A 24,842-nucleotide genomic window follows, 5' to 3' on the forward strand; every position below is an offset into this window, starting at 1 on the left:
GAATAGGTTCCCCCTTCCCCAGAATGTTGCCCAGTTCCAAACAAATCTAAAACCCTCCTCCCTGCACCATCGTCTCATCCATGCATTGAGACTCCGGCAGCTGGCCAGTAGGGATGGACAGCCAGAAATTTTTTGTCTCATGTCGTTTCCCATGTCTTTTCCAGAAATGTTCATTTTATCCATCTTTGTTTGGCCTTTTTTTTATCATGGGAGCAAAGTCATTGAGTGCGCGGTCTTTTGGAAGAGTATGTGGTCTTTTCCTGATAATGCACTCATGCTCAATGGTTTGAATGGGTGCACTGTTAGGAAAAGAATGCACCCTCTTTGGAAACAGAGGGGGTCTTTTACTAAAGACAGACCTACCAAGTCTCCTGCATTGAGCATGAGACTCCCGCTTTGGTGGGTCATCTCCCGCTGAAAGGGATGGTCCTGTGAGACACTGATTCTGCCGCACTCCTCCAGCATTTTCCCTTCCTACTGCTGCCGCAACTCCCCCCCCCCCCCCCAAACTGGCATCTCCTCTTTTCCTTCTTCCCTCCCTCAACCCTCTTCCCCTGAGTGCTACCTTTAATTTGTTTCAAAACCTGCCGGGCAGTGGTAGCAATTCACAGGCGCTGTCCTGCCACCAGCCAACAATCTCTCTCTACTGCAGTGGCTCAGCTCTCTCTGAGGTAACTTCCTGTTTCCGCTGGGGTGGGCTGCACAGCAGAGAGAGAAGATGTCAGCCTGCTGCAGGGCAATTCCTGTGAACTGCTGCCACCGTCGGCAAGTTTTGAAACAAATTAAAGGTAGGCTTGGGGGAAGAAGGTTGAGGGAGGAAGAGAGGAGAAATAACAACTGGCTATCACTAAAACAGCTTAGAAAATTATTGCAGCTGGTAGAGAAACAGCAGTTATAAACTGTATTTTGTGCTCAGTTTTCTACACTGTTCTATACAATACAGATGGTCAAATTTTAGTGAGGATATCCTGTTTCTTGATGGGTTCATCTTAACTGTTGTTCTAATCTGCCTTGGGAAGCCTGGTGTCATAGGCGCCCCATATAAGAGGCTTGGGGAGGCTAAGCCTCCCCAGCCCAGCTGTGACCTTCTCCGCCAGCTTTCTCCTCAAAATTGTATCTTCCGCCTCCGTCTCCCGCCCTCCCGGCTGAGCCCACCCTCAACTCCCCGACATGCCTTCCATTCCGTTCTCGACACAGCCACCCTACATTTAAACCTGTTATTTTAAGTCGTAGCGCAGCTCGAGTCCAGTCTTTCCCTTCCCGTTCAGTGTCCCGCCTTCCTCTGATGAGGTATTTCCTGTTTCCGCGAGGGCGGGACATTGAGTGGGAAGGGAAAGGTTGAAGGCGAACCGCCGCTGGCCTTTGCAGGAAGAAATCCCTTTGTACAGCAGCATCCTCATAGGGCCCTAGTGAGGCTATGCGAGACTGAACCCAGCAGAACCCCGGTGAACCCGCGCTGTGTGCAGGACTCTTCAGATACCCATGAATGCTTCACAGAGGGCTAAGTACAGCCGTTTTCGGGACGATGCTATAACTTCGGTAGAGGACACCACTCTGTATGTCAAAGACTCGTCTTTTTCCTCGACTTGTTCTCTAAACTCTGATTTACCTGTTGGAAATCACCCTTCAGGGAATGAAGACAGTTCCAGCAGCACCCTGACTTTGTTAACTAAAATGGCCAATATTAAGCTGTCGAACCCCGCTGGTCTGCTCAGTCCACTCTATGACATTTTCCCCTGGGCTCCAAAGAAGTGCCAAGAGTGAAGTTAAGGGAAAGAAGTGCATCCCCAAGCAGCTTGCCTTTGCCTGAAATCAGTTTCATGAGCTGCACGCGCCTGCTTCTGAACCGGCACAGGACTTTGATGCAAATCGGAAAGCTCAGGATGACCTTAGGCTGCCAGAGGCAGAGGAGACAGCCTCTATAAAGCAGCAGGAGAAGACCCTGCACAATACTGAAAGCATTCTGGAGGCTGGCATGACCTATTACGTTTGGGTAAGTTTTCCTTCCACGTTTCCATGCTGTCAAATAACAATATAGGACTATCTGTAGAAATCTGAGAGGAAATGTTAAAAACCTTAGGTGCAGTTTACAAAGCCTATTTATGTATGGAAATTGTCATAAATGTATTTTAGAAAAGGTGTTACTTGTAGGGAAATGTGGCAGCATAGAAAAATATCACATAGGTACCTTGGATCATTTCTACTTTAAAATAACAGGTTTTAAATGCAAGATGGCTGCGGCAGGAACGGAATGTGGGCTGTCGGGGAGCTGAGGACAGGCAGGTGGGGCTGGGTTACATCTCAAACTGGGGGGCTGAAAAGGGGGGCTGGGGCAAGTCACCGGATATGGATGGGAGGGGAGCACAGGGCAGGGGCAAAGGAAAATCGTTGGACAGGGATGGGGGGGGGGCGAGGGGAGGGCAGAGGAGAATCGCTGGACATGAATGGGAGGGAAGGACAGGGGAGAGAAGAGAAATCACTGGACATGTAGGGGAGGGCAGGGGAGAGAGGAGACTTGCTAGATATGGAAGGATGGAGGGGCCAGGGGAGAGAGGAGATTTGCTAGATATGAATGGAGGGCAGGGGAGAGAGAAAAGTTGCTGGACATGGATGGCTGAATGGAGGGGAGGGGAGAGAGGAATGTTATGCACATGGAACATGGATGAATGGAGGAGAGGGGAGAGAGGAAGGATATGCACATGGAACATGGATGGAAGGGAGGAAAGAGAGGAGAAATGCTGGACATTGACGGAGGGGAAGAAAGACAGAGGAAGTAAATACACATGAATGGAGGGGAGGGAAGTGAGGAGAAATGCTGAATATGGATGGAAGGGAAACTGCTGAATTTAAGGACTGGATCAGAATGCCTTGAGGGCAGATGCTGCAACTGGAGGAAGGATAGGGACAGAGCTACAGATGGTAGGCAGGAACGCATAAGGACACAGGAGGATGGTGGACATGGTGAGTGCAAAAATATCATAAAACAGAAGACACTGGGACCAAAGCGAATAGAAAAACTAAATGCTCAAAGGTAGAAAAAAGTATTTTATTCAGAATTTATTAATTGGAATATGTCAGCTTTTGGAAATGTGCATCTGTGATATTTTGCACGTAAGTTTCAATTTCTCTAGTATTGCTGCATGCAGAGTCTGATTTCTTGAGGTAACTTTCCTGTTCAATATTTTGCCTTCATATCTTTTGATTTCTAGTTCTTTTTGTCATATCTGTTGTCATGTGTTTTTCATGTGTGTTCAAGGTGCAGTATTCTGCTAGCGTGTACTATTTGCAGCCCCCCAGGGACATGGAAGAGAGCAGGGGAGAGCTAGAGAGAGATGGGGAGAGAAAGAGGGGCCATGGAAAAGAGCAGGGGAGAGCCAGGGACATGGAAAAGAGCAGGGGAGAGCCAGAGAGAAGATGCTGGATGGAAGAGGGGTACAGAGAGAGAAAGAGAGAGATGAGTGAAAAGATGGGGAGAGAAAGAGGAGACATGGGCAGGAGAGAGAGAGAAGCTGCTGGGGAGAAACTGGGAGAGACGCTAGCTGTCAGACGGAGAAATGCTGAATGAAAGGAGGGAGAAAGAGGGAAATGCTGGAAGGAGGGGGCAGAAAGAGGGAAGACACTGGACGGAAGGGTAGGGAGGGAAAGAGGAAAGACACTGGAAGGATGGGGAGAGAGAGGACATGCTGAATGGAAAAGCATTGAGAGAGAGAACTGTTTAGAAGGAAGGGGAGTTACATGGAGACAATGGATGGAAGGAGAGGGAGACAATGGACGGAAGGATTGGGAGAGGGTAATGGGTAGAAGGATGGAGAGAGAAAGAGGGATGACACTGGATGGAAGGGTAGAAGAGAAAGAAGGAAGGTGCTGGACATGGATGGAGGGGAGGGAAGAGAGGAGAAATCTGGACACAGATGGAGTGGAGGGCAGGGAAGAGAGGAGAAATGTTGGACAAGGATGGAGGGAAGGAAAGACAAAGGAAGGAGATGCACACGGATGGAGTGGAAGGGAGAGAGGAGAAATGCTTGACATGGATGGAGGGGGGGAAGACAGAGGAAGTGCATGCACATGGATGGAGGGGAGGGGAGAAATGCTGGATATGGATGGAGGAGAAATTGCTGAATGGATGGAGGGGAGGGGAGAAATGCTGGATATGGATGGAGGAGAAATTGCTGAATTTAAGGGCTGGCTCAGAACACTTTGAGAGCAGATGCTGAAACTGGAGAAGGGATAGGGACAGGGCTACAGATGGTAGACAGGACATATAAGGACACAGGATGATGGACATGTTGATAGAAAAAATATCAAATGGAAAGAAGACACTGGGACCAAAGCGAATAGAAAAACTAAATGATCAGACAACAAAGGTAGAAAAAAGTATTTTATTCAGAATTTATTAACTGGAATATGTCAGCTTTTGGAAATGTGCATCTGTGATATTTTGCATGTAAGTTTCAATTTTTCTAGTATTGCTGCATGCTGAGTCTGACTTCTTGAGGTAACTTTCCAGTTCAGTATTTTGCCTTCATATCTGTTGTGTCATGTGTTTTTCATGTGTGAAAAAGGTGCAGTATTCTGCTAGCTTGTAGTATTTTCAGCCCTTTTTGTTTTTGTTTTTTTTTTTGTTTCACTAGGTTGTGTACTGGTGTTTTAGAGCCCGGTGTAATTATAGTGCTGCCTTTCCATGCATAAGGTTGTAGCTCGTCCTGTCTTTGGAATTAGTGCTGTTATGGTTTGGTGAGGTTATATGAGTGTGTTTTTGCACAAGTTTGTGTATAGTGTTTTACAGTTGAGCGATTGTGGTTAGTATATGCTTTGAGCAACAACTTTATTCTTTGACATATGATACATATCTAATATCTAAATTGAATAAAAGGTATTAATTGTGACTTTTATTTTTACTTATTTTTTTCTGTGTGTTGTCAATTGTGGCTATAAGCTCTGCCCCTGGCTCCACCCCCAACCCCGCCCCCTTTAGCCTCCCCAAACAGTTGGGCCACCGACCGCCTATGCTTCTACTCATTTTTGTTTGTTAACAGCATGTGCAAATGACAGCCCATCCCTACTGGCCGGCACCTGGATTATTCAGTGCTGGTGCTTGGATTAGGCCTGACACTGAATACCAAGTCAAATTCAGCTGGCGGTAGTCAGTAAAAATTCTGACCACTATTAGCATAAACACATTGGGCCTAATATTCAAATGATTTAGGCTTCTAATTCTGAGAGTTATGCTCATAAATTGGCTTCTTTGAAAATTTAGTAGGGCTGAGTGCATAAATTTATACTGAAATTTTCATTAAAATCTTACATTTAGGAACATAAAAAGTGGGTGGGAACAGGGGCAGATTTAGGGAGCTGAAAAGAAGTTTGGATTAGCACTGATTTTCAGTATTTGGCTCATAAATTGGGCTCTTAAATCTAGGCAAATGAATGCCATGTCTTAAATTTATGAGCTTAACTTTTAAGCTCCTAAATTGAGATGAATTTTGAGCTGGAAACTTATATTGCTAAATTCGGCTAAAAATAGGGTGCAAATGTAGGAGCTTTAGGAGCTCAATATTTTCTGAATATTGGGCCCTTAATATTCATGATGGCATAAATGTAGCTTTACTTTCAATTTGTTTATTAAGTTTTAAACATTTAACAAGAATATACTTGTTATTGAAATACAGCCATAATACAATTTATACAGAAATAATAACATTCCTTAACCCTAGAACGCATATTGGGGGCCTTTTAGGCCCCCATGCTTACATTTTTGCTATTATCTGCAAAATTACTTTAGTTAGATTTTTGAAACTCAAGGTATTACTCAAGTATGTCATTGTTGATAATATCCAGTTGTTCATATAATTTTTTTTCATAGGCATTATGGTGTAACAATGCTTGTTTGGTGAAAACTACATCTGTACGAATTGGGGGCCTTTTAGGCCCCCGCTGTTTTTATCATGTTCTCAGAAGTGTTTGTGTCTCAAGTTACTTTATTTGTACTCAGTAATGCTGGTGGAGGGGCCAGGGTGTGGATAATAACATGTGAGGATGTCATGTGATTTTTGGAGGGAGTGATAAGGCCATGATATCACCTCAGGTCCTCTGAACACTGAGGACAGTATACACTGTGAGCTAATTGCTGAAGGACCTGTGATAAGATAAGCTGTTGAGAGGAAATCTAGTCAGCAATGGCACAGTCTTCCTCCAAGTGTCTGACTGACCAAGAGATTGAAGCGATTATGTTTCAAAGCGATGATGAAAGTGAACTATCTTTGTCTGATGAAGAATATCTGCCACCAGCTAATCAAACATCCTCATCCAGTGATTCTTCTGATGATGAAGAAGTGAATCTAGTGGATCCTCAAGAAGTGATAAGTAGAACATCCAAAACGAATGTTTTTTGGGACAGTAATCCTACATTAGTCGGACGTACTCCAATACCCAATATTGTGAGACAGGCTCAAGGAGCTGTGGGAAGTCCCAGTTACTTTACCCCTAAAGATGTATTCTGTACTTATTTTTCTGACAATATTGCAGAAGAGGTCCTATTATGTTCAAACCTAGAAGGAAGACGTATCGCTTCAGCAAAAAATAAGTCCTGGAAAAATATCTCAAAAGAGGAACTTTATGCATATATTGGACTTTTCCTGCTGGCAGGGAGTCAAAAATCGTATGATGTCCCAATACGAGAATTATTTCTGGACCCACTTTCTGATCCACACTATAAGGCGACAATGTCAGTGGGCAGATATGAGGAAATTAGAAGGATCATTCGCTTTGATGATAAGCGAACTCGTGCAGCGAGGTTTGAAACAGACAAATTAGCCCCTATCAGTTATATCTGGAACATATTTATCAAAAATTGCACAAAACTTTACAATCCTAGTACTAATGTTACTGTAGATGAGCAACTTGTACCGTTCAGAGGACGCTGCAAATTCATACAATACATGCCCAGCAAGCCAGACAAGTATGGTATAAAAATCTTCTGGATGTGTGATTCTGCAAATTATTATGGCATAAATGGCGTAATCTACTGTGGCAAAGAGGTTGGTGCACCAGTACAGAAGGATCTGGGGTCTGAAATAGTCAAAACTCTTGCTGTTCCAATATTCAATTCAGGTAGAAACATCACCATGGACAATTATTTCACCAATGTTGAACTAGGCAATTTTCTGCTTGCAAAAGCTATTACACTTGTTGGTACTATAAAGCAAAACAGACGAGAAATTCCAGCAGCACTCAAACACAATCGTCAGCGAGCACTTTATGAGAGTGTCTTTGGATTCAATAACAAAGCGACTTTGGTATCTTACAAGGCAAAGAAGGAGAAATCTGTAATTTTACTCAGTACCATGCATCACGATTGCAGTGTTGACAGCAATAACCAAAAATTGAAACCAGAAATCATCCTGCATTACAATGCAACAAAAGGAGGTGTAGATAAAATGGATGAGATGGTGGGAGAATATTCGTGTAAGAGGCAAACAAAACGATGGCCTGTAGTACTATTTTCAAATATGCTTGATGTAGCAGCCCTAAATTCATTCATTATTTATACAGAAACTCATCCTGAATTTCATGCACAGAGGAAGGACAGGAGACGCTTATTCTTGAAGGACCTTTGTCATGAACTTGTAATACCTCACATGATAGAGCGAAGCGACTTGAAATGCTTGCCAAAGAAAACTAAAGAAGCAATGAAACGGTGTGGCGTACAGTTTCAGATTACTCCAGAGCCAGGAGAAAGAAAACGAAAGCGTTGTTTCATGTGTCCAAGAAACATAGAGAGGAAAACTGAGCGATATTGTTCCACTTGTAAGGAAACTGTTTGCAAAGAACACTCTTCTGAAAAAATAACATGTCAGAATTGTTAGGAAGACTAATATAATAGAAAAGAAAGTTAGAATAAAAATGTAGCTGCAGCTAGTTTGCTATAGATTTCTATGCATTTTTGTGTGTTTTCATGTCTTTGCGTGAAATTTGGGAAAAAAAAGATTTTTTGGTGTTTTCTGTGAAAACTTATAATTAAAATGTTGTCCACTATTCATATTTTATTGAGCAATTTTGAAATAAACTTGTGAAAGTTATTTAAGTGTGTTTTTCTACATTATGTGCATGGGGGCCTAAAAGGCCCCCATGACGTTAATATGTATATTTTTAACGTCATGCGTTCTAGGGTTAAAGAAAACGTCTTACAAAAGTAAAACCTACTTCAAAAAAAATAATAATCTGAATTCTTAATCAATATAGTAATTTTTGCTTCCTTAGACCTCATTATTGGAGGAGACGAAAAGAGTTATGGGGAACATATAACAATAATTCACAAAAATAATAAGGTGGCGTAATATTCCCTTAATATTACAATTGTTTAGAATCCAGAAAAGATTTAAGGGCATCAGGTGAAAAAAATGAATATTTAACCTGACCCAGTCTTACAAGGCACTTGCATGGATAGGCCAGGAAAAACATCTCTCCTATCTCAATAGTTCTTGATTTCAATGCCAAAAAGGCTTTCCTTCTCTGCTGAGTCGATTTTGTAACATCAGGAAAAATCTGTACTTTAATACCCCCAAAACAGGTTTTTAAATTCTTAAAGTACTGTTTCATTATGTTGTTTAAGTCCTGTTCAAATATTAAGGACACTATCAATGTAGACCTTTCTGTTGTCTCGTCAAGTGTTTGTTCAAGTATAGCTGAAATACTTCCAGGGTCTATATTCGTAGGTTGAGCTTCTTGATTTTTCCCAATCTCTCCTTTAGGAATAGAAATATAATATACCTTATTAACAGGCGGCATAGCTTCCAGAGGCATTTTCAACACCTCATTCAAATAACTCTTGAATAGATCTAGGGGAGTAATCCCTAGGAGTTTGGGAAAGTTCAATAAACGTAGATTTAACCTTCTATTAAAGTTTTCAACTTGTTCCATTCGTCTCCGAAGTTCAACATTATCTTTCACCACATTTATTTTAAATTCTTGTAAAGAATCTACATTCTTTTGAATAACAGTCATTTTTTCAGCTATTTCTTCTTTTATCAGGTCTACCTTTGCATTTAACTCACCAAATCTCTTATTAAAGTTACTGACTTCTCCCGATGTTTGTTGTAATGTCATATCCATCCTGTTCAGCTTTACTCAAATCATTTCAAGATTTACCTCCTGCGTTCTCTTTGAGGTTCCTACGACCTCTGTTCCCAGCGTCTTCTGTGGGACTTCCCGACCCTCACCGTGGATCTCACCCGATACACTTCCGGTAGGGCGTTGATCCACATCGGTACTCGCCATCGACGCTGGGCAAGGAGGTTTACTAGTAGATGGTGGAGAGAGAGATACATCCTCTCCCATCGGGACCTCCACTTCCCCAAGGAGCCCCGCTATGGGATCCACATCTCTGCTTGTTTGGGAAATCGGCCCGAAAAAACGCTCTAGTCCCGTCCTAGTCGATGAAGGAGTCGAGGTAGGTGGGGGAACTATCCTCGTCAACCCCTTCCTTTTAGTATGGGGCATATTGTCAACAACAATTTTTCTCTGAGGCTGGTTCTCGGAGCGATCTTCCGCGCTGCCTGTTACGCCGCCATCTTGAATCGTCTCATGTAGCTTTAAATATGGCAACAGATCTTTATATAAGGAAAGTAAACAAAAACAAGAAAAACAGGAAGTCTATATGGTTCTCCAAACAAGTGGCTGAAAAAATAAGGGCTAAAGAGGCTTTGTTCAAGAAATACAAAAGAATGCAATACGAGGATCATGGAAAAGTTTACTGGATTAAACTCAAAGAAGCGAAGAGGGAAATACAGCTAGTGAAAGTGCAGGCAGAAGGAAAAAAAATGGCTAAAAATGTGAAGAGAGGTGACAAGTCCTTTTTTAGATATACTAGGGAAAGGAGAAAAACCAGGAATGGAATTATAAGACTGAAAGATACTGAGAATGGCTATGTGGAATGTGATGATGATAAAGTGAACATGCTAGACAGCTACTTCCGTTCGGTGCTCATGGAAGAAAATCCTGAAGAAGGACCACAATTGATGAGGGTATATCTGGGAATGGAGTGGATATTACACTGTTCACAGAATAATGTATTTATAAACAACTTGAAAATCAGAAAGTGGACAAAGCTATGGAGCCGGATGGGATACATCCCAGGGTACTGAAGGAACTGGTAGAACCTCTTAAGGATTTATTTAATAGATCTTTAGAAACAGGAGAGGTTCCATGGGATTGGAGACAAACTGATGTGGTCCTTCTTCACAATAGCGGAGACAGGAAAGAAGTGAGAAGCCTCATGTCAGTAGTATGAAAAATAATGGAGTTGCTGCAGAAGGAAAAGATAATTAACTTTCTAGAATCCACTGGGTTGCAGGATCCAAGGAAACATAGCTTTACCAAAGGAAAATTCTGCCAAACAAGTCTGATCGATTTGTTTCACTGAGTGACCAAAGAACTGGATAAGGGACATACTCTAGATGTAATCTACTTGGATCTCAGCAAAGCCTTTGATATGGTTCCTCACAGAAGACTCATGAATAAACTGAGGACTTAACTTATGACCCAAAGTGGTGAACTGGATTGGGAACTGATTGACCGACAGGTGACTGCGGGTGGTGGTAAATGGAATCTATTTGGAAGAAAGGAATGTGAGTAGTGGTATGCCTCAGAGGCCGGTACTGGGGCCAATTCTGTTTAATATACTTGTGAGAGACATTGCTGAAGGGCTAGAAGGAAAAGTTTGCCTTTTTGCAGATGACACTAAGATAGCCAATAGTGTGGCTATCCCGGAGGGAGTAGAAACCATAAGAAGAGATCTCCAAAAATTAGAATGGTCAAAGGTCTAGCAGTTAAAATTTAATGCCAAGAAGTGCAGAGTGATGCACTTAGGGTGCAGAAATCCAAAGCAGATTTACAAGATAGGAGGTGCGATACAAGATAGGAGGCAAGAGATTAATAAGCACAGCTCAGGAGACTTGGGGTGATGGTGTCTGAGGATCTCAAGGTGAGAAAATGATGTGACAAGGCAGTGGCCACAGCCAGGATGCTAGACTGCATACAGAGGGGTATAACCAGCAGAAGAAAGGAGGTGTTGGGTGCCCCTGTACAAGTCGTTGGTGAAGCCCCACTTTGAGTATTTTGTTCAGTTTTGGAGGTCGTATCTTGACGTGAAAAGACTTGAAGTGGTTCAGAGAAAAGCAACAAAAATGGTATGGGGTTTGTGTCACTAGACGTATGAGGAGAGAATTGAGGACCTGAATATGTATACCCTGGAGGAAAGGAGAGACAGGTGTGCTATGATATAGACATTCAAATATTTGAAAGGTATTAATCTACAAGCAAACCTTTTCCAGAGATGGGAAGGTGGTAGAACTAGAAGACAAGAACTGAGGTTGCAGGTTGGCTGACTCATGATTATTGTCAAGAAGTATTTTTTCACGGAGAGGGCGGTAGATACCTGGAATGGCCTCCTGTGGGAGATGGTAGAGATGAAAATGATAATGAAATTCAAAGATGCGTGGGATAAATGCAATGAAATCCTTTATATAAGGCATGGAACCAAACAAGCTTAGCATTAATTAGATGTCAATACCAGTAATTGGGAAGCAAAGCCAGTGCTGGGCAGATTTCTATGATCTGGGCCCTGCTCGTGGGTTGACAGAGTTGCATGGGCTATAGTGGGACTTCGATGACAACTTCAGTAGTTGGAGAACAAGGCTAGTGCCAGACAGACTTCTACAGTCTGTGCCCTGAAAATGGCAAAGACATATCAAGATCAAGTATGCATATGTAGTATCACATCACACCTTAAACTATGAGTTTATCTTGTTGAACAGACTGGACTGACTGTGCAAGTCTTTATCTGCCATCATCTACTATGTTACTATTTTACATAACAGTAATTCAATAAGTAGGTGCCTCCTTTTAGGCTCTGTGATGCTGCATAGTGAGAGTCTATTCTATTATGGCATCTGGGCACCCAGATTTCATTACCAAATATTGGCATAACCCGGCATTAGTGTGCCTTACATTTAGGTGCATGTACTTACACCAGCCATAGGCCTGGTATAACATAGCATGCCTAAATGTGGCAAGGGTAGTTGTAGGTTACTGTATTCTGTAAGTTACACATGTAGCTGGGAGCCCCACCCATGTCTTGCCCATGCTCCTTCACATTTACACCCCCTTGCAGTTGCACACTAGAGCATTTACACTTATAGAAAAGTGTTTAGGGCATGTACGCACACAAGTGTTAGCTTTCCCTGCACTTACACTTGCAAAGGGGTGCATATCTATCAGTGGCATATTTATTCCAGGTGCGTGTGTTGCATATACACCCCCTGTCAGACCTCTCCCTCCCCTGTGCCTTAAAATCATCTCCCTCCAGTTTTCGCTCAGCTAGTGGCAGCGGCACTTGTAGGCTGGCTGCGGCCTGCACCTGGAGTTTCTCTCTGAACCGTCCCACCCCTTCTGACGCAACTTCCTGTTTTGTGAAGGATGGGACAATTCAGAGAGAAAGTCCCGGTGCAGGCTGCAGGCAGCCTATGAGTGCCACTGCTGCTGCTTAGGCGAAGACTGGAGTGCAGTGGAGGTGATTTTAAGGTACCAGGGGATGGGAGGGGGAGGGGGGAGAGAGGCACCCCCTGTTAAAAATTCTAGGCTACACAACTGGTATCTATAAGCACCTAGTTATACAATTGTTCTTATTAAGCAGAAGGTGTTATAATGAGGGGCTACTGGAAATAACAATTAAATACAGGGCTTCCCAAATCTGTCCTGAGGACCCCACAGCCAGTGAGTATGCATGACTTTCATTGTATGCAAATTATTTAATGCATATTCATTATGGATATCTTAACTGGTTCTGGGGTCCCTAATACAGGTTTGGGAAGCTTTGATTTAGAACGACTTTATAAGTTAAGGAAGCTATAATAGGATTCAGGTGAATATAATGGACTGTAGCTGTGCACTGGGAGGGATGGGACTTACCCGCAGTTATACTCAGTAATGCTGCAAACCATCCCAATCCGAAAGCCCAGCCATACATGAAACCAGATAGAGAATTGATGGTCCCTGTGAAGACAGCCATTCCAAGGAACGTGAAGATCGCTGGAATAAAAAGCCCAGAGGTGGAGGAACATTTCAGTGTATTTTCCAGGTCACTGCCAAAAATAATTTCATATTCTCTCTGTTATAGCCTTACAAAACATATTATAGCATTAGGAGGTAATTCTGTAAAGGTCACTTAAAGTGTGTGTGCTAATTCTATAAAGACAATTAGCCACTTCATTGCAGTTATAGAATTCTAGTGTAAGTCTGCATTTATGTGCTTAACTTCTGGCGCAAGCACTACACTAGCCCAATGGCAAGGGTAAGTGCTCATGCCTAAATTGGCAGTTACACACATAACTGACAGTATTCTTAAAGCTTAGTGCATAACTGCTTGGCACACCCCTGCCCCACCCCCACTCCTTTCACAGTTACACATTATAGAATTTAGGTGCTAGCATTATAAAATAAAAATTAATTCCAATAATCACCGATTATTATTGTGACAATCCACACCTAATTAGGCAATTAACCAGGGCATAATCGAACGTTGCCGGCCAAATAGGTCGCCGGCGATCTATTGTGGCGGCGGTGCTACAGTTGGCCGGAACCAGTATTATCGAAAAAGATGGCCGGCCATTTTTTTTCGATAATACGGTTTAGCCCGGCCAAATGGCTTGGATTTCGCCGGGTTTGAGATGGCCGGGTTTGTTTTTCAGCGATAATGGAAAAAAATACCGCCGATCTCCAACCCGGCGAAATCCAAGCCATTTGGTCGTGGGAGGAGCCAGCATTTGTAGCGCACTGGTCCTCCTGACATGCTAGGACACCAACTGGGCACCCTAGACATGTGGGTACAGTGGGTTTTGGAGGGCTGCCATTACCAGTACAAGTGTTACAGGTAGGGGCGGGATGGGTCTGGGTCCACCTGCCTTAAGTGCACTGCGGTACCCACTAAAAGTGCTCCAGGGACAGGACTTGTTGCTGCTGTATAAGCTTGCCACACCAGTTGACACCTGAAGACTAATCTCTTTGAAAAAGTCCTTTATTTGAATAAGCACGTTTACTCACAGTTAACTGCAGATCAGAGGTTGTGCCCCACTGGCAAAGAGTCTCCCTGGTACTGAGATTAGCAGTAGGTCAGAGCTGGCAGAATGCTGTACAATGCCCTCTTTCAGCCACATTCAAGGTAATAACTAAGTTTTCTAACGTGGCTAACACATGAAAGGGACCTAAAACTGGCTTACAAACATGGCCACTACCTCATGGACTAACGGAAGTAAAACAGGGCACACTCTGACCCAGTTAGCAGGGGGAAAAGCAGCATGGGAGTATAGCCCAGTACCCTACACTCACCACAATGCATTGCTGATGTGACTCTGCAGTGCACCTAACAGAAAAGGTGTCACACTCACAACCAGGGAAAGGCTGTCGGAGGATAGAACACATTCTGCTGTCATGGAAGTGGGTACAGCATTTGAGGCTGGCATACAGGCTGGCAAAAAAGGTTTTTAATTTTATTTTTTTAGTGTGGGAGGGGGTTGGTGACCACTTCCTTATCAAGGCCCTCCCAGATGATGTCAACCCCCATTCCCTTCTGTGGTCATCTGGTCAGTTGTGGCACCTTTTTGAGGCATGGTCATGAAAATAAAAGGACCAAGTAAACCCAGCGAAATACTGCTTATCGCCGGGTTTTTTTTCCATTATCGGCGAAAGCCGGCCATCTGGTAGCCACGCCCATGCCCGCCCATGTCCCGCCTTCGCTTAGCTGGCGACACGCCCCTTTGAACTTTCACCGGCGAGGCGACGGAAAAGCAGCGATGCTGTCAAAAACACAGCTTTCGATTATACCAATTTCACCGCTTTTCCGAGATTGCCGGCCATCTCCCGATTTATGTTGGGAAATGGCCGGCGATCACTTTCGATTATAAGCTGGTAAGTTACATAAGTAACTGAAAGCATTCTATAACCTGCTATGTGCACAAAATTATACAATGAGGGAGCTAATGTTTCAAAATATTATTTAGTATTTTAATTTGAAGAATGAAACAGACGAAGGAACAGAAAATGATGCATTAAATATAGCACCACAGTGTGTTTTGGCAAAGCAGGACCCTTTGGTACCTCCAGCCTGCCCACTTGCCCTGGCACATGCTCCTCTAGCTCTGAACATCATTCTTCCTTGTCCTCACTACCACCCTCTCAACTAAAGAGGTCTCTCAGCTGTTAATTGTACAAGCTGAACTGCCTACAGGAAGTCACTCAGGGTTGCCCAACCTCAGTCCTTGAGGGCCGCAATCCAGTCGGGTTTTCAGGATTTGCCCTATGAATGTACATGCATATCTCCATTGTATGCAAATAGATCTCATGCATATTTGTTGTGGAAATCCTGAAAACCCAATTGGGCAAGGGCTGAGGTTGGATACCCTGCTCTACATCTTTCTTGTGTTAAAGTTATACCTGGCAGTGAATCAAGTACTGTTGCCACTCTGCACTAGTCAAGCTTGCCACTTCTCTCTGAGTGCATGAAGCAGCTGAGTTGCAGTAGAGATATGCTGGATTTTTCATCTTACAAGAAAACAAAATATCCATCACCGTCCTCCAATCATTCCTCATTCCATGTCCTCTATACCATCAATCAGCCCCCATCTACCATTCCTCAACTCATGCCCTCTGCTGGATAACTGTCCATCATTCCTTATCTCCAAGGACACATCACTGCCTTCCTCTCCCCCACCTCCTCCCAAGGCACTTTTGGTGTCACACAGCTCCCCTGTCCAAACTTTGGATTTAGTCCCTCAATTTCCATTTCCACCAGTGAATCTCCAATTCCAGTCCATTTCCGCTTCCCTACCAATGAGCCTCCAATTCCATTTTATTTCCCCTCCCAATCAGTGAACCTCCAGTTCCATTTTATTTCCCCTCCCCTCACTAATGAACCTCCAATTCCATTTCATTTTCCCTCCTATCACCAGTGAACCTCCAGTTTATATTCTTATAATTCTCCCTGGACTTCAGATCTCACAGTCACCCAGTTGAAGTGGCATCACGGTGATGTTACTAATCCGGTCTTCATGTCCCTAGGCTCTCACCCTACTGTATATACTGAAAATACTGTAACCGTCCTCTTCCCACCTCAGTTTTATTTAGTTTGCGGTTGCAGTAGGACCCACGTTGCCTTTCAGTCCCTTCAAGCTTTATTATTCTATTTTTAGTCCCTTTGTTTTAGTTTTTCAATTTATTTATTTAAAATATTAACTAGGCAGTTTACAAGAAAAACAAACACAATAATATGACAAAATCACATAAAAAAACATAATCCACATATAAATCCTTCATCTTTATGAAATACAGAAACACTAAATCAAAACCCTAGCTAGGCCTGTGCAAATAAAAATGCCTTAAGCTGTTTCTTAAAAATGTCAAACTTCTGCAGCAGACGAAGTCTGAGCGATAAATTATTGCACCCACTGGGGCCAGCATAAGATAATAATGTCTTAGCTATAACAGAGGAGCGCAGAGCATAACACTCGTGTAGGCTTATAACATTGCAATAACTTCCGAAAATATTCAGGAACTGAATCACGCAAAGTCTTAAAAACCAATGATAACAATTTAAAATGAAGTCTACATGCAACTGGCAACCGATGAAGAGCTTTCATTGCACCCATAACAGATTCAAAATGTCCTAAACCAAAAATCATGCATACCACAGTATGGTGAACCACCTGCAGTGCATTAATTCTGACCCCTGTAATGCCCAGTAAAAGGCTATTACAGTAATCTAATTTTTGTGAGCACTAAACTCTGAACTACATCTTGAAAGTCATACCTTGGCAACAATGGTTTTAATTTACTCAAGTCTTTAAGCTGAAAAAAGCATGTTTGTACCAATTTCGAGATTTGCACTTGCATAGACAACTGTGAATCAGTGATAACACCCAAACTTGTAACCTGGTTCTTAACTGGAATCTGCATCCCTTCAAACACAACAGGATTATAAACCATTTCCTTACTTGATCCAGTCACCAAGGTTACCTCTGTTTTCAATAAATTCAAGGATAAACAATTGTCATGCATCCACATCTTAATTTTTCTCAAAAACAACCAATTTCTCCCATCCTACAGAAAAATCTTTATCCATAGGGAAAAAAATTGTATATCATCTGCATATAATTTATACTCAACCTGCAACTCACACAATAAAGTGGAGCTAAATACAATTTAAATAGCAATGCCAATAAGGCAAATCCTTGAAGAACTCCTATATCCACAGCCAAAACCTGTGAGACAGAATCTTCCCAACTCATCTGCATGTTTTCTTTGACCATAAAGTATTGGATTGATGGTAATGTAAATCCCTCTGGTCTTGTGGTCCCTGTCACTCCTAACTGATGCCACGATGATCCAATTCCCTTCACTGTTCCGAACAGTGCTGAAAAATTAGTACCGGAACAGCACGGGGAATATACTACTTTGGATATCTCTATATATAAAAGGCATCTCCAACTTTCTAATTGACGCCTCCAGCCGGAAACTTGAGGTGGCATAGATATCCGGTTTAGCAAGTACACAAATGAAAAGAGAGTACTAAAACAAGCTGAGCGAGATAATTGTTTTCTCAGGCACCTGGAGTGGTTGCCCTGGGTGATTAACAAGGTCAGCTGGGGTCCAGAGCTTCTTGCAAGTAAAGCAATTAACTCTGCCCTGAACTCTGCCCTGGGTGATTAGCAAGGTCAGCTGGGGTGCATAGCTCCTTGCAACTAAAACAATTAACTCCTCCCAGACTCTTAGGAGCTTGCTGTCAGGTTCTCTCTGTCAGGTTCTCAGGTTCAGAGCCCGTGGGGCCGGGCTCTGGAACAACCATGAGCCCTTGGGCTGCTGATGAGGAGCGACAGCAGCAGGCAAAACCCACCAACCAACGCTGGGCAAGCACACCGGCACCGGCAGGGACTGCAGGCACCGCCCAGCGAGCCGGAACACACGGACTGGAATCCCCCGGACTGGAGGACACAGGACTGGAACACTGGACTGGAATCCCCCAGACTGGAGGACACCGGACTGGAACACACCGGACTGGAGCACCCTGGACTGGTCCGTACAGCTTCACCTGCACTTAGCCACTGCCCCCCAAGGGTTGAGCTCCTAGCACTAAAAGGGAAGATAGGGGAGCCACAAGGGAAAAACAGGGAAGCTAAACACGTAAGCCAAAAGTGCTTCCAAAGCACCAAACACAAACAGCAAAGACTGCACTGCTCCCAGCAGCACAAACACCAGAAGTACTTCTAACAGCCAAATCTGCAGTGTTCCTAACAACACCAAACCCTGAAGTATTTCTATCAGCAACAGAGCTTCCAAAGCCCTACACACAGCAATGCTTCCAAAGCACCAAGAGGGAAAAGCAGGGTAACCACAAGGGAAAAGCAGGAAAGCTAAACACACAGTCACAAGTGCACACTGCACTAACACTAACCTGGACCTAAAGCAAGTAGCAAAAGCAAATGCTGCAAAGGCCCTGAAGGGAAGAACACCACTTCCTTATCAAGGCCCTCCCAGATGATGTCACACTCCCTAGAGCCAGGCAGACAGCACACTGAAACCCAGAGAGGCCCAACACACACCAATGCAGCACCATGAAGCACTTGAAGCCAGTACACCCAAAGAGAGGTAGAGCTAACTCAGTCCACACACACAGCTGTAGTAAAGTGAAACAATTAGAGTCATGCTGCTGGAAGCTGCCAGCATAGAGAGAGAGAGCTAGCTCAGAAAGGACAGACAAAAGAAACAGAAGCCAGCTAAGAAGCTGACCCCCAGGAAAAAGGTAAGTTTGAGAGGGGTTCTGATCACAATCATAACACTTGCCTTTACTCAGCCAGGCTGCAGTCATTGCCATACACTCTAAACCAAACAAACCTAGCAGCTGCTGCTCCACATTGTCGTTTTTAAATTGTTGCTCCATCAGAAACAAGTCTACAGCTGTTTCAACTGGGAGGGAAGGTGGCCCTGGAACTGGGAGGGTGGGGACTCTGAAACTCTGAGGGACGGAAGGTGGGGGGACCCTGAAACTCGGACGGACCCTGGGACTGGGAGGGGGGACGACTCTGGAACTGGGAGGGAGGGAGGGGATGACCATGGAACTCGGAGGGAGGGAGGGGGACCCTGCAACTGGGAGGGAGGAGGGAGTGATGGGCCCCTGGCACACACTCTGATTCTCATTCCCTCTCTCTCACACAGTCAATCTCACACACACTCTCTCAAACATACACATTCCGAGGAAAACCTTGCTAGCGCCCGTTTCATTTGTCAGAAACGGGCCTTTTTTACTAGTATAATATATATTATGTATGTTTATGTAATTTCTGTATTTTTCTTTAGAGCCTTGATGCAGGCCTGTTGGGCTGAAACACTAATCGTGTTGGGTCTCTTTCAATGTTCGTGAAGATTTTTGAATTAAAGGTCTTTGAACACCATCTGCGAGAGACTCCTCTCCTTTTTTCCTCTACTGTTTTATACGTGGTATACCCTATCTGTGGAGGTTTTCCTCTGTTGTTGTGATTATCCAATTTATCAAACATCAAATAGTTACTTCGCTTTGTTTTGGGCAAAAACTCCTATCAGTACCAGGTACTTCCATTTGGTCTGACTTCAGCACCACCAGTGTTCACAAAATGTGTGGTCAAAGCAGTGGCCCATCTTCATCATAGCGGACTAGTCATATTTCCATATTTGGACAACTAGTTAATTCTAAGCCAAACATTGCAGGATGCCTTTCATGCATTACAGATTACTGTTCGTCTCCTAAACAGCCTAGGTTTTCTTATAAACATCGGAATGTCACATTTGCAGCCTGTGCAACAACTGAAGTATATAGGAGCTCACAACATCACGCTGGTACCTCTTGCAGAATTACCACTGTCAAGAGCACAGTCCCTCATCTTATTAGTACCGCATATTTAAACCATGCATGTTTCGATGGCCAGAGTCTTTCTCACATTGTAGGGCCCATGATGGCAACACTCCTTGTTCTGCCCCTGGCAAGACTTCACATGAGACAGTTGCTGTGGCACATAAGGGATCGGTGGTCACACTAACTGAAAATCAAAATGCCAATTATTCTTCACCTGAAATGATCACTTCAGTGGTCGACTGTCCAAGAAAACCTTATGGTAGAGGTACATCACCAAATATCTCAGATATGGTTCAAGGTGACCGAGTCAGACCAACGTACCGAACGATGCTTTCCAAATATCCTGGAGTCAAGACCGCCTGTATCCATATCGTCCAATACCTTTCTTAGCATACAATTTATAAAAGACACAATGGGATTCAGTACAGAGGACCTTCATCGCACCCTACTGGCCCAGGCAATCATGGCTTCCGATAGTGCTCAACATACACCACTTTCTTACTGAAAGAGATGACTTTGAACACACAGACTCAAGCCCACCCAATTCTTCAGTCCTTGACTTTAGTAGTCTGGCTTCCTCGTCTTTCTCATTCAAGCATACACTATTTTCTCCAGGTGTTTTGGAGGTTCTTCTTCCGTCTAGGAAAGATTGCAAGAACAGATCATGTGCATGTGTGTGGCATCAATTTTCTGTGTGATGTGCCTCTTTTGCCTATGGTCCTCTAACCTGTGGGTTCTCTGAAGTCCTTGCTTATAAACTGATTTTATCAAATAGTGGATTGTCTTTTCAACTTAGATTTCTAAGGTAGACAGCATTTTTTCTGATTACCATCACATCAGCAAGACATATCGGTGAGATTCAGACACTAGTTCACTATCAGGCTCATTTTTGAAAGAGATGGATATCCAAAAAGTGACATAAATTGGCATTTGGGCGTCCATCTCTCAGAAACATCCAAATCAGTATATTCGAAACCCGATTTTGGACGTCTTTCTCCAAAGTCCGTCAGAAGGACGTCCAAATCTCAAGGGGGAGTATCAGGGGCGTGTTTGAGGCGGGACTTGGGCATTCGCCTAGGACTTGGACGTCTTTGAGCCATAATGGAAAAAAGCAAAGACGTCCAGGACTAAAACTTCGATGTTTTCAGCAGTGGCGTTCCTAGGGCGGCTGACACCCGGGGCGGATCGCCGATGCGCCCCCCCCCCAGGTGGATCGCCGATGGGCCCCCCCCCCCCGGCGAAATGACACCTCCCCCCGCGAAACGACACCTCCCCCCGGCGAAACGACACCCTCCCCCGGGTGCATTTTTAACCTGCTGGGGGGGTACCGCGCGCCTGTTGGCTTCGCTCTTTCCATGCTCCTTCTGCCCCGGAACAGGAAGTAACCTGTTCCGGGGCAGAGGGAGCATGGAACGAGTGGAGCCGACAGGAGCGTGGCACCCCCCCCCCCCAGCAGCGTGCACCCGGGGCGGACTGCACCCACCGCCCCCCCTAGGAACGCCACTGGTTTTCAGCTAGACCTGTTTTTATTACGAATAAGGCACAAAAAGGTGCCCAAAATGACCAGATGACCACTGAAGGGAATCAGGAATGACTTCCCCTGACTCTCCCAGTGGTCACTAACCCCATCCCAACCCCCCAATTGTGATGAACAACATTACTTGCCAGCCTCTATGCCAGCCTCAGATGTCATACTCAGGTGCATTACAGCAGCATGCAGGTCCCTGGAGTAGTTTAGTAGTAGGTGCAGTGCACTTCAGACAGGTGGACCTAGGCCCATACCCCCACCACCTGTTACACTTGTGGAGGAAACGGCAAGCCCTCCAAAACCTTTCTCCATGTGGATCTCTGATGCCCAATCTCTTCCCTATACACCCTGCCCTGAGGACATCAGAGCTCCAGACACTCTGTGAAAAGAAGTTTATGAGAGCAAGGACCAGACTAGTACTATCAGTGCCTCTGATATCAACCCCAGAGACTCTATCTGTTGCGACACTGCCGTGACACTATCTGGTTAGTGCTTACCCAATTAGAGGCGATTTTCTGTCTGTTAACTAGAAGAGTGCCTGGCTTAATTTAGGATAGCAAGAAGGTTGTACTAACTTTAGCTGGCCAGTTATCCATGTACTGGTTTGAGTATTGGCCAGTATTCAGATAACTTCTGGCAGCCAACCAGTCCCTGGATATTCTTTGCTGCTGCTCAGATTAATTCTGGCATTGAATATCCAGCTGTAATTTGGCTGCCAACTGAATATTGACTGGCATCTCGCAAAATACTCCTAAAGAAAGTTATTTATTTAGCAGATTTATATCCCACATTTGACAACAAGAAACCCAAAAGACAAATGCAAAAATCCACACCACCCCAATATAAATAAGAACACGAGAAGAGCAGGATCAGTACATAGGAGAGAGTCAGAAGTTGCTCCCTGATCTTCTCCCATTCATGCTCCTTTCCAGTATGGGGAAGACTGGATTATATCACAAAAGATTTGCAGAATAACCACATCTTTCCTTCAAACCTAAACTGAAAATGGTTAACGTGTCTTATGCCCGGGGCAGATGACTGAAAGAGGAGTGCCTGGGGGTTTCAAGCCCTGCAAAATGACAAAGTTGTGTCAATTAAACTTGCCCCTGCTTATCCCAACAATCATTAATCAGATTACACTTGGACAAATGGCAGAATTCTAAAGTATTTCCATCTTTTGCCAAGAGTTGAACACAGGCCACGTCACTGATCTGCCTAGCACTTACTACACCTATGCCCACCTTGTGATAGTGCCATGAGCCTTTCACACTCATTAAGCACTAGTGTCTAGAAGATAACCTAATGTTTATGAAAGTGGTTGTCAAAAGTACCTGCAGAAATGCACAGGTTGGCTGCATGCTTCATTTTACCAACCGATGGAAAAGCAGTGTTAAACCACAGTGCCATAGCCAGAAGGACAAGAGCCACTACCCAGAGGATGAAGGCAATGAGGATGAAGGCTCGAACTGCATAATAACCTTAGAGAGAACAAGAGATAAAGGAGGTGAAACAGACTGGCAGGCATTAGCAGAGGATTGTGTTCCACTAGCAGAGGATAGCTTAGTCCATCTTACCCCCTCCAATCTCAATTGTTGATGAACAAACTTGAGATCTGCAAACAACCCAGAGGCCGAAATAAACTCCATGTCCGTATGCCCAATTAGGAGAAGCCAGGATCACCAGCACAAATAAAGTGCTCAGCACTGTGAGGATAAACCCAGGCAAACGCCAGACAGACATCTTCTAATGCTGGAAGTCGGACTGATAGCCAAACTATCACCTGTGAGGAATAAAACAAGATGAAAGCAATGGCTAGAGAAATTCCAGATTCTGCAAGTCAAGTTGGGGGCTATTTAAAAAGGATGTCTTCAACTTTTACTGGCCATGTAAGAGGTCATGCTGATGTTGAATAAGAAGAATGCTTTATCCGTGACCAAGTAACTCCCTGTTTCTGATCCTGCTTCATACTGAGAAGGGTGTGTGATGAAAGAGAAGCTCCCTGCCTCTGAACTACACAGATACACTGCAGTGGTCTCTGATTCTGGGAATAGTGTGTCAGTGAGAGACAAGCTCCCTGCCTCTGAAGTGCACAGACACACTGCACTGTGCTCTGATACTGGGAATTCTGTGCAAGTGAGAAAGGTACCCTGTGTATACAGACATATTGCACTGAGTTCTGATATTGGGAATAGTGTGTCAATTTGGGGAGCTTGAGCCCAAAGTGGGAGGCACATTTTGTCCCGTCACTCTGCTGCTCTCGGGCCCCCACTGCAACCCCACATACCTGGCCTACGGGAGTCCCCAAGCCCCGCCAGCAGAAGCCTTCCTCTAGCGCTGTTTGCTGCCACACTGCCTGCTCTGCTTCCCCCCCCCCCCCCCCCCCGTGGTGTGCATAACTAAAACCGAGCATGCGTGCGGGGGGTGGGGAAGCAGAGCAGACAGCGTGGTGGTGAACAGCGCTGGCAGAAGGCTTCTGCTTGTGGAGCTTGGGGACCCCACCAGCCAAACCAGCAGACCTTGGGGGCCCAGGCAGTCAAGGCCCCTCCCCCCATGGCTACACCATTGATATGTCAGTGAGAGAGAAGCTCCCTGCTTCTTTGATACAGTTGTTTTCGTGTGTTCTGTATATACACACACACTTGTCCGGCAAGGATAAAGTAACTGAACATTTCTCCATGAAAGAAAATTGCACACTGAAGCCTGGTTTTGCATAAGTCATCTAAGAAGAGAAAGGGATGTACAGGTTGGGACAGTTAAAACTTGCAATGTAGTTTTTTGCAAAGGTTCGCTGAATGTGGAGTCTTTTGTAAAATATGTTCAAGGTTGCAGTCAAAACACGTATTTTTGGTGGTATACAGAATGAGAATGGCCGCTTACTATATATATATATTTATATATACTGTGTATGTAAAGAGCGACATTGCTCAGAGATCTGTACTTGTAAGTGGTGGAGTTTACAAAACAGGATATTGCAGGGGAGCGAGCTAAGGAGTAGAGGTCCAAAATTTTAACTGCTGTGTGAAGTAAGCATAATTGCCACCTCAATCATTCTCCAAAGCACAGGTCTTAATATGCAGTTTGCTGACAGCCCCCTGCCTGGACACAGCTCTAAATGCTAATGGGAAATCTTTTTAATATGCATGTGCATTTATGTTGCCCAAAACATGTTCCCCTTCAAACAGGTTCATGCTGCGAGTATTCATGTATATGTAGCAGCTTATTAAAAATCACTATTTATATGTGTAAACCAGGCTTTTACACAAGTACAAATTATGTATAGTCCTTCTGAAATGACCTCCTCTGAGTCTTGACTTCCTAATGCCCTTATTTTTTTTTATCCCACTCATCTGCTTGATTTCAGAAGTATCACTCTCTAACACT

The 24,842-nt window shown here is 44.1% G+C and overlaps 1 protein-coding gene across 1 annotated transcript in view; it reads right to left on the bottom strand.

The window, feature by feature from the left end:
• LOC115476502 (lens fiber membrane intrinsic protein-like) overlaps positions 1 to 24,842 on the bottom strand; it is a 53,803-nt gene that overhangs the window by 24,357 nt on the left and 4,604 nt on the right. The window contains exons 2-4 of the mRNA XM_030212903.1: positions 23,036 to 23,241; positions 22,793 to 22,939; positions 12,967 to 13,086 (exon numbers count right to left, since the gene is read on the bottom strand). Of these exons, the coding sequence (XP_030068763.1) occupies positions 12,967 to 13,086; positions 22,793 to 22,939; positions 23,036 to 23,201 (433 nt within the window). The 5' untranslated portion in view covers positions 23,202 to 23,241. The remainder of the gene's footprint in view (positions 1 to 12,966; positions 13,087 to 22,792; positions 22,940 to 23,035; positions 23,242 to 24,842) is intronic.

Source organism: Microcaecilia unicolor, chromosome 8 (genome assembly GCF_901765095.1).
Source record: "Microcaecilia unicolor chromosome 8, aMicUni1.1, whole genome shotgun sequence".
NCBI lineage: Eukaryota > Metazoa > Chordata > Amphibia > Gymnophiona > Siphonopidae > Microcaecilia > Microcaecilia unicolor.